Source organism: Lagenorhynchus albirostris, chromosome 17 (assembly GCF_949774975.1).
Source record: "Lagenorhynchus albirostris chromosome 17, mLagAlb1.1, whole genome shotgun sequence".
Lineage (NCBI taxonomy): Eukaryota > Metazoa > Chordata > Mammalia > Artiodactyla > Delphinidae > Lagenorhynchus > Lagenorhynchus albirostris.
Genome location: NC_083111.1, coordinates 40,065,981 through 40,081,967, shown reverse-complemented (window position 1 = coordinate 40,081,967; position 15,987 = coordinate 40,065,981). Strand labels below are relative to the sequence as shown.

Genomic DNA, 15,987 nt, shown 5'->3' with positions numbered 1-15,987 from the left:
TATCAAGGGAATGAAGAGTTAAGGGAGCATCTTTGTTATAAGTCATAACTTAAAGTAGTTTTAAGAAATTCCAATTTAAAACACATGAAAAAAATCAACTCTACCAAGCAACTGATGCTCTATCCAAGCAATAATCTAGTTTTTTTCTCATCTTTGCCTCAGTCAAATATAAGACACGTTAGGAATTCTCTAGCTAGAATCATACTCACCTGTAAAACACCTCCTTCTAAAGTTTGCCACTTGAGAAAATTTCCTCTTACATCATAAGAAGCAGCAACAAACTTCAGTTTTGTATACTGATTAAAGAAAAACAAGAATAAAATAATGTCACATACTCTGAAACTCTATAAATATATATATTACATACAACAGTCTATACAAACTTTCAGAGTTTAGACTTCCAGAGCATATATTCAGTAAAATAGCCTATAAAATTTTTTTCATTGTTGATTGATCTTTTCTTTTTCCAGAGATCAAATATTGAATTCAACTATCTTTACTTTGAAGCAACATTAATCTAAGTATCTCTATGATTAAACACACCAAAATAAATGGACTGGGTTTTCGCACAAAAACTATTATTTCAGAATTGAGAGGCAGCGCTGGTGACAGATAACTGCATTTGAAACCTGTTAAATGTGTGTGTGTTTGTGTGTGTGTGTGTGTGTGTGTGAGTGTGTGTGTGTGTGTGTGTGTATGGGGGGTGAGTAGGGGAGGGAAAAATCTGTTCTTTCATTCTAGAAGGTCAAAAAGTTGAGGTAAGAATTTGGAGCTGTGAAGTGCTAAGGAAAGGCATAAGAATCCCAGTCAATCTCTGGAAGCCCTTTTTAAACATGTGGAGATACAGGACAGAGATGGCTTTGCATTTGGTGATGAGAACTGTCCTTCCCAACCCCACAAGTACTACTTGCTGCCATACGACATAATCCAGAGGTATCATATACTCAAGTAAGGCAGCTAAACTTTATATTTTTAGTTCCTCAGCAGCTAATATTCAGATTTAGTTTAGTAATTAAATTTTTAAAAGCCTATCAAGAATTATGACTAGTAATATTCTTGTTACCTTTTAAAATTGTAAATCAAAATGTAGTTATCCTTTAATAATATAGTGACCTGTACCTGGTTTTCCCCTTTAAAACTGAAATTTGTGGGAAGAGGTGTAGCACTGAGTACTTGAGGTGCTAATCCTAGCTGGTCTCCATAGAAGAGCCATGGAAGATTCTGTCTCCTATAAACAATCACAATTGTTTTAATAATGGGGAACAATTCTTAATATGTATTTGTGAAAGTAATCGCACTGAATTTCGTCAAAATATGGTTCATCAATTAGAATAGCCTTACCAAAATGAAACAGAATGAACAGTGCCCAGTCCAGCAGTATTTTCAAAGATAAACTGAAACAGTCGACATGCATCAAAAGTGGTAGAGTCATAAGAATTCATATTCATCACACACATATTTCCAAGAGCTTGGCAAGATGTTAGATTGGCATACACCTACAAGAGAGCAATGACAAAGAAATGTATGGACTTTAACATCCTAAGCAAAAGTTGACATAAAAATTATGCTCGGTTTTAACTTTACCTATTCTGCAAATTCTTTTTTTGGACATTCTTTTGCTTTTAATACCTTTCCTCTAATTTAAGTAGAAAAGAACTTTCTATATGGCAGATAAATAATTTGTACATTTTAACTGTAAATTTTAGGTGGAAATATAAAGACAAGCAATTAAAAGAAGAACTAACAGCATGACATTTAAAAAAACTATTATGCAGAATAATTATTTTTGAAAGAATAATAATTTGTTCCTATATTAGAGCTTATGCATATAAATCTAATCCATTTTAAGTAATTTGTTTATGAACAGCAAAATAAGATCATTTGTTGAGTTTGCCCCTCAAACTTCTTTTTCAGTTTTCCCTTTCAGGAAAAGACCACTCCATTTTTAGTTATTCAAATAAAAATCACTGCAGTAATATTCTTTCTCTCTCTTCTCGTATCCAGCTCATCATTAAATCCTATTGGCTCAATCTTCAAAGTATATCCAGAAGCTAAACATTTCTCACACTTCCATGGTACCACCCTTGTCCACGAGTCCACTTTCTCTCACCTGGATTACTCTAATACTCTCCTAAATGGTCCCCCCGCTTCTGTCTTTGCCCCAACAGAATGTGCTCTCCATATTAGAGTGATCTTTTCAAAACCTGAGGTCAACCATTGTCTTCCTTTGCACAAAATCCTCTACATCCCTTCCAGTAAACTCCAAGTCCTCAACATAGTCACTCCCTTCACCCGTGAACTCATCTCTCCACTTTCCCTGCTCACTCTGTTCTAGCCACTCAGGTCTCCTTCCTGTTTCTTTAGCATGAACACCAGAGAACTCCTGCTTTGGGACCTCTGCACTCGGTATAGTCTCTGCTTAGATTACTCTTCCCCTAGATATTTACAAGGCTCTCTTCTACTTCCTTCAGATCTTTACTCAAATATCACCCTCCTGACCTGTGGATGCCTGTCCTGACCACCCTCCATAAAATAGCACCACCTTCCACTCTCTATGCTCTTTACCCTGATTTATTTGTCTTTATAGCACTTAGCACCACCTAACATTTACTTACGATATAATTCTACAGGGGATTTTTCTTTGCCTTTTCCTGAAATAGATAACTTAAAGATTTGAGAACAGAGCCTGGCATACAGTAGGTCATCAATAAACATTTACTAAATGATAGTATGAATCAGTTTCCCCTAACATTCAATTTCTGCTGAATAAGTTTGGACACATTCAATTTACGAATAATGAAATGTGAAATGAATAACATTTTCTTTAGTATTCTCTTTCAGTCCACTTAGAAAGGGTTTATTTTTCTTACAGAAAATGACCAAGGAGATATATCTACTTAGAGAGGAAAGTTTTATTAAGTGGGGAAAAAAATGGTATCACAATTCTTTGAAATGGAATAAAATTATTTTCTAGAAATTCAAATATACCCAACAAGCAGCTGCTGATGACTGCAAATACTCTGCAAACCATTCTGAAGTGAAAGACATGCCCTGTAAACACAAAGATGAATTTTAGTTTTAAGTTCAAATAGAAATTCCTTAACCCTACACTGTTTAGAAGACATTAATATGTATATTGCTGAGTCGGAAATAACTAACATTACTTTCTCAATATTATCAGCAAAATAGATTCTAACGGCAATATAAGAATTAATTCTAAGCAATGTCAGTAATTACAAATAGGACTGAATTACAAAATCACATCACTTAGGCAAAGGATATAAGGAAACAAAGTATGTCTATAATCAAAAAAAAAAAAAAACAAGAAAACACTATTATGCCCATTTCACTAAAACAAAAATCAAAGTGCAAAAAAATAAAAGAAAAACTAGATTCTGACTTAGTATTGGTTAATATTTGCTGATTTAGGATTATTACACTGTATTAAATTGGCAAGTAATAAAAAAGAAATATTTGTGAATGATTTCTAAGCAACTGGAGACTGGGGATATACAGAGTAACTAATATGTAAAATCTCCAAAGTGGTGATTCTCAAACAATGATGGGTATCAGAGTCAACTGTGGAATTTCCTAAAAACAGAAAATGCTTGGCTTCATTCTAAACCAAACGAAACAGAATGTCTAGGATGAGACCAAGGCATACATGTGCTCTGAAAGCTGCAGATACAAGCCTCTAGTTAAGCACCACTGCTGTAAAGTTCATCTGCATATCTTGCTAAAAAATGAGACACCGAGAAGCACCATTCAGAATAAATTCTCTGAACATGGACAATGGAGATAAAACCAAATTATATGAATCGTGACACCACAACTGTCAAAGAAATCTAAAATAAAATTATGAGTCACTTCATTATTCATTATTTTCGTCTCTTCAATAAGCAAAAATTCTCATTTTGTAAGAAAAAAACCTATGCATAGAAGGTTGACTAACACACACAAAAAGGCTGAGCAAAAATGGAAAGCAATAACAACAGTACTGGCAAATGCATGTAAAATGAAGCCACAGACAATGCCAGTGATAAAGTTGTATGATCCTTTGTAAAACAATATCCACGGAATTTTTAGAAACACTTAGGAAATTTGTCTTAAGGCAATAATCTCTCCAAAAGGAAAAACACATCTTTGTGCATAAAATGGTTGACAGCAATATTATTAATAACAGAAAACCTAAATAGTCAATAGACATACAATTACATGAATTTCAATGCATAAACTAGAGTATTACGTGACTATTTAAAATTATAATTACATTGGTTGAGCCTGGAACACAGTATAGAGAAACTAAGGTAGTGCCGAAAGACTGAAAGAGACATGTCAAAATAACACAGGGGCTATACCAAAGGGAAGTCCAAATTTGAGGCAATTTGAGCTTTGAAAAGAAGAGTAACAGTGACAGATTATAACACACTCATGATACCTGGAGTTTGCAGTAAAGCTAAAAAAAAAAAAAAGCACAGAGAGAAAAGAAAGCACTCTTTATAGAAGACTGCTAACTAAAAATATAAAGGGAACAATAGAATTGTGAAATCATTTTGAAATAACCAATTTAATAATTGATTCAGGTAAGGTTCATCAATGGGCTGCTACAACAGATATGTACATAGTCTCAAAGTAAAATCTCAGACTAACTTATTAGTCACAGTACCTTTCCAATGGAGAGAAGTGGCAGACAGCACCATGACCAGGCAGTCAATTTAGCATCACCACTAACTGAACATCCTGACCTTATGTGCTCCTTGTTGATGCAATGGGCTATTCCCAACACCTATATCATATTTTTGCAAAAAGACATTTCACTGAGTCTAATCATGAGAAAAATCCAGAGTGTGGGATGCTCTACAAGAAAGCTGGCCTTGACTCTCCAAGAGTCAATGCAAAAAAAAACACCAAAAAAAAAGCCAAAACAAAAACAAAAAACCCAAAAAGCAAAACAGAACAAGGGTCTCTCTGTTCTAAATTAAAGGAGACTAAAAAGATTAACTCAGTGCGGGGTCTTTCACTGATCCTGGGTCCCCCTTGCCAAAAAAAGTGGGGAGGGATAAAAGACTTTATTGAAACAAGTGGGGAAATTTGGGTATGAACAGTATATCAGGTAACTCTATTATATTAATTTTAATCTTATTAGGTGTGATACCAGAAAAATGCCCTTGTTCTTAGGAGCTACATAATAAAGTATTTAGGAGTGAAATGTTATATAGCTACAAATTATTTTCAAGTGGCTCAGAAAAAAATATGGATGTGTATGTGTGCATATGCATACATTCACATACACAGAGAGAGATAAAGCAAATGTGGCAAAACATTAATAATTGGTTAAACTACTAAAAGATATATGCACAGTTATTATTTTTTTCAACTTTTCTGCAACTTAAAAATTTTTCAAAATTAAAGTTGGGAAAACAAACCAAGATATAAGCTGTTTTTGGAAAAAGGGAATGGGAAGACACTGATTCATATATTTGGAAAGTTTTTATTGATTGGTATATTACTTGAGGAGGATTGGATGTCTCTTATAAAATTATATAAAACTATAGGATAAATACAGAAATAGTTATAGACGTGTGTATATATATACATAATGTTTGTATATATTTTCTAGCTATGTCTGCTAAAGAGGGCATACTAAGCATGGTAAACTTGGTTTCTAAGTATTATCCTTAAGAGCTTCTTAGAGAAATAACTGTTTCCAGGGCTGAAGCAGGAAAAGTACAAGATGAGCCTGGAAATCTTATTGTGCCAGAAAGTAAGGAAATGCTCAAAGAATGATAGAGATATGTCAAAAAGACATAGGAACCAACTCAAAGGGGCTTCTAATAATGGCTAAATCTATGACAATTTGAGCACCAAAACAAATAATAAATATACTGGATTATAAAACATGAATAAAATAGGAACCCACAAATCCATACTGTCCTTACTGAACAAATAAATGTATAAAGGTGAGGAAGGGAAAATTCCTTACAGTAGAATGTTAATAATGTGGCAGGAATGATAGAAACATTTGGCAACCATCATAGTAGTGGTTGATGAAGGCAAGTGACATCAGTGGAAACTAAAGCTACTTAGTTTAGAGAAGGTTTAGAGAAGAAGAAATGTAACCTTGGAAATTCTCCTCAAAAATACTACCAAATACAGGGGCTTCCCTGGTGGCGCAGTGGTTGAGAGTCCGCCTGCCGATGCAGGGCACACGGGTTCATGCCTTGGTCCGGGAAGATCCCACATGCCGCAGAGTGGCTGGGCCCGTGAGCCATGGCCGCTGAGCCTGCGCGTCTGGAGCCTGTGCTCCACAACGGGAGAGGCCACAACAGTGAGAGGCCCGCGTACCGCAAAAAAAAAAAAACTACTAAATACAAAGGGAAAATGGTAACTTAATAGCAGATGTGGTGAGTTTACAGCAGGGGGTGATGGTTAGGTTGACACCACCAGTGGTGGGACAGATGGACAACATGTGTCTCCTGATGTGACGCAATGGATTGAGAAGAGCACAACATGTTTTTTGTGGTTTCCTGCCAGGCATGTCCTGATTATGAAAAAAAACTGGATGGACCCAGGTTGAGGGTCACCCTCTGGATTGTAAGGCCTGTAGTCTTCAAAACTGTCAAGGTAGGGGACTTCCCTGGTGGCCTAGAGGTTAGGATTCTGGGTTTTCACTACTATGGCCGAGGGTTCAATCCCTGGTCAGGGAACATGATCCCGCAAGCCATGTGGCATGGCCAAAAAAAAAAAAAAAATAGTAAAATGACAAAATTGTCAAGTTCATGAAAGGCAGGGAAAGACTGAGGACCTGTTCCATACTGGAGGAGACTGAAGGGGACGTGACCTCTAAATGACTGGTAATCTGAGACCAAATATGAAAAAGAGACATTGTTGGAATTTTTGGCAAAATTATTTTTACTTATTTTGAAAAGGAAAAAATGAAAATTAAAGGCCTGCAAATTTGATAATGGTATATGTCACTATAATCAGAGACTGGAGAAGAATGCCCCAGAAAACATGAATCTTACTACAAACGAGCCAATATTTGGATGATCTTAAGCTCCCTATGTATATGTCTATTTTAGCATTTGTTTTTCTGCAAATATTTGGTACTTGCCTGTAATCCCACAAGACTATACTGGACGAGAGGAATTTTTGCTTTATTCATGAGGATTCCAGATTCCACCCTCATCACAGCTATCCTTACAGACCCCTAGTCACTCCCATTTATTCAGTGATGATTGTAGCTACCAGATCCTAGCCTATCCACACAAGCTCTACTCTGACTGACTCCTAGTTAGTCATCTAACTCCTATTCTCTTGGACTGATGACCTCTTCAGTTTCGATTCATCCACTTCCCATTTTACATCCCAGATCTTGTTATCACCAGATTCTGTTGCATAAGCTCTATCTGCCATCACACTCTCATCTATAAACAAGGAACTTGGTCGGATAGAAATAATCCTCAAATCTCCAGTGACTACCATGTACAGGCTCTGTGAGGTAGGTATTATTACACCCAACCTACAGACAATAAAACTGATGTTTAGAAAAGTCCAAAGGTATAAAACTAATGACTGGTAAATCCAGGGTTCAAATCTAGAGTCTCTGGTGCTCTTAACTATATTATACTGCAGTCTTTATAGGATCTATAAAAGACCTTTCCAGCTTAAACATTCTGAGATCCACTGAAAAAGAAATGAGCTAAGGTAGAGAAGAGAGCAACTGTACTTATAAATTATAATGCTGAGTTGTTGTCTAATGTTTCTTATTGACTGATAATTTCTATTTTAAAGGGATTTACACATAAATGTTTCTCATTTTAGCCCCAAATTAATTACCAAAGGAAGAAATGCAGAAATATCCTTAACAATAGAACAAAAAAAAAACTGAAGCATACTCACAAGATCTCCATAACGTGCAGCTGAAATCATACGTGGAGGGAAATTCCCTGTGCTGCTGAAACATAATCCCCCTGTCTTCATTAATAAATAAGAAAAAAAAAAGTTTATGGAAGAATATAAGTAATTTAATTTAAAAGTATATACATTATCAATTTGATTAGACTTACTAAAATGTTAGGTTCTGAACACACACAGGACCTGCTGGTATTAATGAATGTTGGTTCACATTGGACACACCTGTCGATATAACAAAAATAATTTGTTAAATGTTAATAAGTTACACTAGCCCTAATTTAATTGAGAACTTGTCTTCCTAACTGATTATATTAGAATAGATTCATTCAACTAAGCAATTACTTGTAATAAAGTAAACATATTAGAAGTATTAATGCTGATATACTACTCTTTGTATTACAAGGCAAGGTATAAATAAATAAAATTAACCAATAATAGGCGAATATTCTTTTGAAGCCGCAGGTAATATAAAATAAATAGTATTGAATAGCAAAGATGGTTAAGTCACTCAAATAACAAAAGAGCCCAACAAACTCATATAAATGAAACCAAATCCATTTTTATAAGTAGTTATTATCGAATATACTTTCCTTATTTTTCTGCCAAAGCAAAAAGGTAACATACGCTGAAAAGAAACGAGTATCTATACCCTCATCAAACCTACAACAAACACTCTTAAAGTCTTTTCATCGTCTTTATTTATTTTAGGAAAATACTTTATATTTTTCATTAATGAATGATATAGGGGGAGGGAGGGAGGGCAGTGGACTAGTGGGGACACTGATAGGTTTCTATGGGTACTCATTACAAAACAGAACAGGTAGGAGGAGGAGCTGGGGCACAGCACAGAACTCAAACTAGGCTTAGGGAGGTATAAGAGGGGAGGAACGGGGGATCAACCCAGTAGTCTGTATTAGGATGCTACAACCTAGGTCAGCCTGAGAGAAAAGATGATCCAACACTAAGTATCCCCAGGAGAAACTGCTCAAGTATTTTCTATCTCAAATTTGGGAACTGAAGAGAAAACAGTATTTAGAGGGAGGTCAGCATGTAGGCAACTAAAAATATTGAAGAACTGGAATAGGGATGATGTGTTTGAGTTAAAGAAATGGAGGGGTGTGTGTGTGGTGTGCAGGTATGCATGCATAAACGGGGAACAGGAAGTGAAAGAGAATAAGGCTATAAACCAGGATACCTGGGTTATGATAATTATCATCACATTTATTAACATATTTTTATGTAATATAATATATAAAGATAGTACCTAGTATATAATAAGTAGATTGCAAATAAAAGTTACTATTATATACTATGCATTATATTATAGATTATGTACAAATTACATGACAAACAAAAATCGCTACCTTTTACTGAGCACTTACTCTGTAGTACTTAGCTAAGAACTTCAGATATGTAAAGTATGTTTCTGAGCTGTGGTAACAGCCTATGAAGTGGGTGGTATGTCCCCATTCTGAAGACAAGGAGACAGACTTATCGAGTGAGGTCAAACAACCAACAAGACACTGAAACAAGAATTAAACCCTATTCTGTCTCATTTTCTGGGCCTCAGCTTCTTTACCTGTTTATTTCTATCCTTCCTTGGGTTATTGTGAGGAGCAAGGAATCTGATAGGAAAGGCACAGATTCTACATAAATATAAGATATTAATGAAGTCAGCATCCAGCATACTGCTTACCTGTTTCCTAAAGCATTTGCTATTGTAAAAGAGTTTTCACTTTCCTCACAGAGCTTACAAGTTGCTTGAGACAACAACGTTCCATTAACATCTCTTTCCACTAAACAATTTAGAAACAATAAGATGTTAACTCATAGTCAATATATAAGCTTCTATACACTTAGTAAAACCCAGTTGTAATTATTTTTCTAGTAATTCTCAAAACAACTTGTTTGCATAAAGACATGTCAAGCACCATCCATAATAAAGTATCAAAAAGTGAAGCCTTCCCCATTCCCACATAAAAAATACAGAAACCAATTTCCAAATCATCATCATCATCTTAAATTAATATATTTTCCTCAGAGAATTTCTTACCTCTTACCTGCATGTTCCTGTTACACTGGATTTGGGGAAACAAGTATTTTCATAGACTTCTGATAAGTTTCACAACTTAGAGGGCTTTTGGTGGTATCTATTACAATTGTAAATTCATATACCTTATAATACTACAGTTTCATTTTCAGATACCTAACCCACAGAAACACTTGAAGATGTGCATAAAAATATTCATCAAAACATTATTTGTGGGCTTCCCTGGTGGCGCAGTGGTTGAGAGTCCGCCTGCCGATGCAGGGGACATGGGTTCGTGCCCCGGTCCGGTAAGATCCCACATGCCGCGGAGAGGCTAGGCCCGTGAGCCATGGCTGCTGAGCCTGCGTGTCCGGAGCCTGTGCTCCGCAACGGGAGAGGCCACAACAGTGAGAGGCCCGCGTACCGCAAAAAAACCCCAAACATTATTTGTTAGAAAATAATCTAAATATTTTAAATAGCAAAATGCTATGAAATACCATGGAGTGGATTAAAAAGTATGTGGTAGATCTAACAGATCATACCATTAACTGAAAAAAGTATGCTGGAGAACAATGTTTTTGGTATGAAATAGTTACATAAAAAATACCACTTATATTTCCTGTGGTTACAATGTATACAATGTACATTAAAAAGAGGAAAAAAAAAGTCTATAAGGACACATTCTAGAATCTACTTCTTACCTAAAATATGGCCAGTGGGACAGTGGCATTTTCCTTCTGCAGTTAAACCACCAGGGCAAGAAATACAGTTCCAGCCATCTTCAGTAACACCTTTCTAAATTAAAAGAAAAAAATTATTTTCCCTTTCTTAATTAATGTTCTCCTTAATTTATCATGTAAGTCCAAAAAGCCACAATAGTGTATAATTTGCAGGAGATATGCAAATAAATTACATAAATATGAGCCACATAAAGATTTCCTGGATAGACAATTTGTGCTTATATTCAAAAATCAAGCTATACATTGTTACTATAAGTACTGACTACTATTAACTCCAGGCAATAGTTCTTTCTTCCTTATGATTTTCAATTTAAATGAGTCCTTACTCTCATAATTAATAGTCATTCAGTTTTTCCATTTACAAAGAAAAAATGCAACGAAATTCAACACTATTTAATCAACAGATATCCAATTAATAGTTTAGTCTTACCTGTTCTAAAATAGTTATTCTAATTTTTAAAAATTCAAATATAATAGCTTTTAACAATTAAGTTAGGATTTAAAATGGATGAATTTTATCATAAATAAATATACTTAAAGTTGTTTAAATTATGAGATCTTTCCTTTTATCCACTAATAGTAAAGGTTTTTGATAAAATATGACATCATCAAAAATTGGGCTTAAAATATTATATGGTTTAGAAAAAAACCTGGGGTAAAAATACAGTAATTTTATTACAAATATGGATGTAACCAAAATTAATAGAAAACAATGGTAACAACAAAACAATGCCACAAATTATTTTAGGTTTTGGTTGAAAAGACTGGATATATCAAGAAATGCTCCTATATTTGTTAGTACACTTATACATGTAGGACTATTTAAACATTATGATAGCTTAGTAATGTCACTGAAAAATAAATCTGCTTTGGCACCATTTCATATTAGCAGCTTTTTATCACTGTAATTCAGCTAGGGTCAATATTTCCAAAAATATAAAGTTTCAAAATGATCATCAAACCTGTAAGTACTAGTCATAAACAAGGACTGGTTTATATATTAAATATTAAATTCCCAGACTCAATTTTTTTCATACAATAATGAGAAGAAACATTACTATAAAGGCAGAACTGGCACACTGACTCCTAATTACCCAAAATGATTCAAAGATATATTTCTATTAATTAAGAATCATCATATATAGTAACTATTAATTTACTAGTTTTCCAAAAACTATGATATAATGAAATGATTAACAAAACAGCAACAGATATTAACCTATTTACTGATGAAACTGGCATTTCATGAACTTATCATTCAGATATCATTATGAACACGAATCATTATATAAAACTGTTGACGCTAAATCTAAGACACTGAACTCACTCTGTACCAAATGATACAAAAATGCAAAACTGCTCTATATATGTATCATTCACTCATCTATTGATATTTGCTTTTATAACTCAGTTTCTCTATGAAATAAAAATAAAAATAAAGACACTCAAATGTTCACAGCTTTGTGTTTTTTCAGATTTCAAAAAGTAAAGCAATATCTTTGTTTTTTTCCAAGTTTGCAAAATTTCACTGATCTCCCAAAATTTACTCTAGTAAAAACAAAGTTGGCTTAATAATTTTAAAATCTGTGGGAAAATATTAGAGTACAGCATTAAATTGTAGTTTAAAAAACAAAGGTATTTAATTTACTATTTTTTACAGTAAGATTATTTTTTAAAATAAATACTCCATACCATGTTTTCTGGGCACTTTTTACATATAATATCAGGTCCTCCATTATTAGAGATCATCTGAAATCCTGGTAGACACACACATACAGTTCCTAAAAAGAAAAGAGCCAATTTTGACCTTGATAAATAAAACTCCAAGATAGGAAAATTTTCATAACTCTTAAGATCTTGAGAAGTAGTAGTTAAGAGCAAGACAGCAGAGGGACTTCCCGGTGGAGCAGTGGTTAAGACTCTGTGCTCCCAATACAGGGGGCTGGGGTTTGATCCCTGGTCAGGAAACTAGATCCCACATGCATGCCACAACTAAGAGTTTGCATGCCACAACTAAGGAGCCCACGAGCTGCAACTAAGGAGCCCTCCTGCCACAACTAAGACCCAGCGCAACCAAATGAATAAATATTAAAAAAAAAAAAAAGAAGCAATACAGTGGAGCCAGTACTGCCTAGGTTCTAATCTTGATTCTGCTACTTAGTTGTGTGACCCTGAGCAAGGTACTGAACTGCTCTGTGCTTTGGCTTCCAATTTGGTAAAATGGGAACAACAAACAGTACCTACCACGGGGTTAATATAAGTTAGTTATTATCTGTAAAGGTCTTAGAATCCGTCTGGCACACAGTAGGTATTGTGTTTGCTACCATTTTAAGTGCAAGCATAAATAAACTATTAAGTTATAACTATTAAACTAATAACCAAACTACTGATTAACTGCTATGGGAGATTTTACATTTCTGTTTCATCCAACCATACACATATATTCAATGAATTCAAATTTACTTTGTCAAAACAAAACCTTATTAGGAAAGTTATCTCGATTGGAATAAATCACTGTTTTCCTCTGTTTGGAAAGATAGTAAACTTTATAAGATAATCACTACTCAATTTGCTGAATAAGTAAGGACAGCATTCTCTAAGAAGGCATTAAGTGGATACAGCACCCATAGGAATCCATGTAGTAGAATGTTTATGATATCAGGGTTCATAACTATGAACCTTACACTTTAGAGTCTGGGAAATGCTTTCTCATTCATATTTCCTCACCTGAGAATCCTGACCTGTCCTACACAGTGACTTAAATAAAGATACATCAAATTTAAAGATGGCAGAAAGTTAATACCTGGGTGCCCAAACCGAGATTAAAGACATTCTAAACTTTATAATATGGGAAAAGTCTTATTCTGAGCAGTTTCAGTGAGGACAACTAGGACCAAATGATGAACGTTTCAAGAAAAAAAAAGTTAAGTTTAATCTAAAGAGACTTTAAGGGCAATCAGTAATATTCAACAATGAAAGGGCTAAATCCTAAGGAAATCTATAATATTACGGACAGACTGCATAGTGGAAACACATAGGTCAAGACTGAGGGCAAAGAGACAGGAGTTCTTCCTGTCCCCAATTTAGAAGACAAAGAAGACATTACGACCTCATCTGGGCTTCCATTTCTGTATCTGTAAAACGAGAAGACTGGACCTGATTACGGTTAAGGTCCCTTCCAGCTCTAAATTCTGGGATTTGAAAAGATCAAAAACTATCAAAGTTTACAAGCGCTAATTTGCATTCCCTCCCTGACCTGTTCTGTCACCTGCTCCCCTGCACCTCAGATTACTTCTCTATTTTTCTTCCTTCGGTAGTCAGCTTTCCAGGTGCCTCTCTAAAGACCCCCCGGATGAGGAGTGAGGGACTGGAGCCGCGAAATTAATTTCGACAGCCTATGAGGTAGCGGACTCAGGGTTTCCCCAACCTCACTCGTTGTGTGCAAACTTCAATCCTCCAAGAAACCCTCCTCTCAGGCGTTGGCAGTTAACCCTTCTGAAACATTCTTCCGCGGACGAAAAGATATTTTAGTGACGAGGGGTCTGGGGACAGCATCAAGGCGGAGGTGTTACTTTGGCTAGGGCCCATCCCGGACCGTCTCACCTCGAGCATCCTGCCTCTGATTGGCTCCACACGCGACACAGGAGAGCGCGGAGATATCGAAGTACTGGTTGTGACCGCATGTCTCCGGCTGCCGGAAAGGGAAGAAGAAGGTCTGAGCCTGTGAGACGCGAAGAAGGACCAACAAGAGGACCAGTGTCACACCCGCAGCGTTTAAGGTGGACCAAGCCGCCATTGCCACCACAGTCCCGCGTCCGCCCGTCACCAAGATGCACTCGCTCGCGGCCGCGCAGTCTCCGGCGCCCCATCAGCCTCCGCGACAACTCTGCAGAGCTGATTGGACAACTGCGGTCCGGAAGTGTCTGCCTGCGCTGTCTGGTTGCTAGGTTACCAAAGCCGCGGGAAGCTGGCTGGTCTGGGAAAGGATGAGTTAGAGACAAGCTAACCCTGGAGCCTGGCAAGTGGGACCGGCTATTTACAACGTTTGCTTCAAACTCTGCTACTCGACCCATTAGCGGCACGTGAAATCAATTTAGGAGGTCGCAAAATAGATAACCACAGAAAAGAAAATATCTGATTTTTATCACACAAATTAAGTATTGCTTCATTAAACTGTTAAATCATATTTACATCAAAATTTACACAGACTAGGTCATTTTCGTGTTAAAGGCGACATTCCAACAATGTATTTGTCAAAATTCATTGGTCAAAAAAGTAGGAAAAACACTGATTTGAAATAAGCAATGTTGGAAGATTGACTCAAGCACTAAAAACAGATCTTTCCTGACAGACCTTTCTTTGTGTTTCTATGTTCTGTGTTTTAAGCATAGACATCATGTTTACAAAATGAGATCTTTAGTCCAGTTGTGAATAAAAAAGGGACTTATTTTTTTTTAATCAAATATACACATACACGATTGTTGTCTTTCAAAATGGGCACTCTTGGAAGCTGTTAACCCCAAAACATTTTAGAATTACCTTCAAAGCCAGTTTCTGGGTCATAAAAGAAAAACTTATTTCTTAATATTTAAATTTCACTTCTGCTTTTGTTGTATTCTATTTGTTTTGTTGTATTTTGTTCTCCCCCCCCAATAAAATCTGGCATATTTTGAAGCCACCTTATTCATCAGTGGTATCTTGAAATGACTTTTGACTTTCCAAAAAACCCACAAACTTCATAATAAAAATGATGATTTATCACTATTAAAGAAAATACACACACACGTATAATGTTCTCAATACGTGTGGGAAAATGCATCTAAGGAAGTTAGATAACTTTAACTATTAGCCACCATTAGGCCTATTATTTGTCATGTGACCTTCCCCAAAAGACCAGCATTCACTCTGTCGCTAATACCTATGACACAGAAGGTGTATGTTATGAAAAATGTTCCTTAAAGAGGCATTATAAAAAATGTTTTTTGAGTAATTACCATATTGTTGGAGTGTCTAATTTGAAGTAGAAATCACTTATCTGAATATAATTTTTGAAAAACATATGACTCCGTAAATGTTAATCGGGGCTCAGAAAGAGTATGGTCAGAATAGTTGAGATTAATCTTCAAAAGCTTCCTGTGGGTGAATTTTAACTCTAGTCCTCCTTAATGCTCTGTGGGAGTGGTCAGGGCAGTAAAATTTACTCACTGTCTACTATATAATTGAAGCAATAAAAGAGCAGATTCTTTGTATTCCACACTGTGCACTATGCTAGGCACTTGACAGCATTAACCTTAGCTCTTC

At 35.6% G+C, this 15,987-nt stretch overlaps 1 protein-coding gene across 7 annotated transcripts in view; it reads right to left on the bottom strand.

Annotated features, from left to right (window-relative positions):
- TMEM67 (transmembrane protein 67) overlaps positions 1-14,509 on the bottom strand; it is a 46,273-nt gene extending 31,764 nt beyond the window's left edge. For 6 of the 7 annotated variants that reach the window (XM_060128088.1, XM_060128085.1, XM_060128084.1 and 3 more), the window contains exons 1-10: positions 14,290-14,499; positions 12,379-12,467; positions 10,648-10,741; positions 9,614-9,713; positions 8,070-8,139; positions 7,903-7,977; positions 2,989-3,051; positions 1,342-1,496; positions 1,120-1,228; positions 210-296 (exon numbers count right to left, since the gene is read on the bottom strand). In XM_060128088.1, the coding sequence (XP_059984071.1) occupies positions 210-296; positions 1,120-1,228; positions 1,342-1,496; positions 2,989-3,051; positions 7,903-7,977; positions 8,070-8,139; positions 9,614-9,713; positions 10,648-10,741; positions 12,379-12,467; positions 14,290-14,482 (1,035 nt within the window). In that variant the 5' untranslated portion in view covers positions 14,483-14,499. Of the gene's footprint in view, positions 1-209; positions 297-1,119; positions 1,229-1,341; positions 1,497-2,988; positions 3,052-7,902; positions 7,978-8,069; positions 8,140-9,613; positions 9,714-10,647; positions 10,742-12,378; positions 12,468-14,289 lie in introns of all 7 variants that reach the window. The other variant, XM_060128089.1, reaches the window with a different exon arrangement.
- Positions 14,510-15,987: the final 1,478 nt, after the last annotated feature.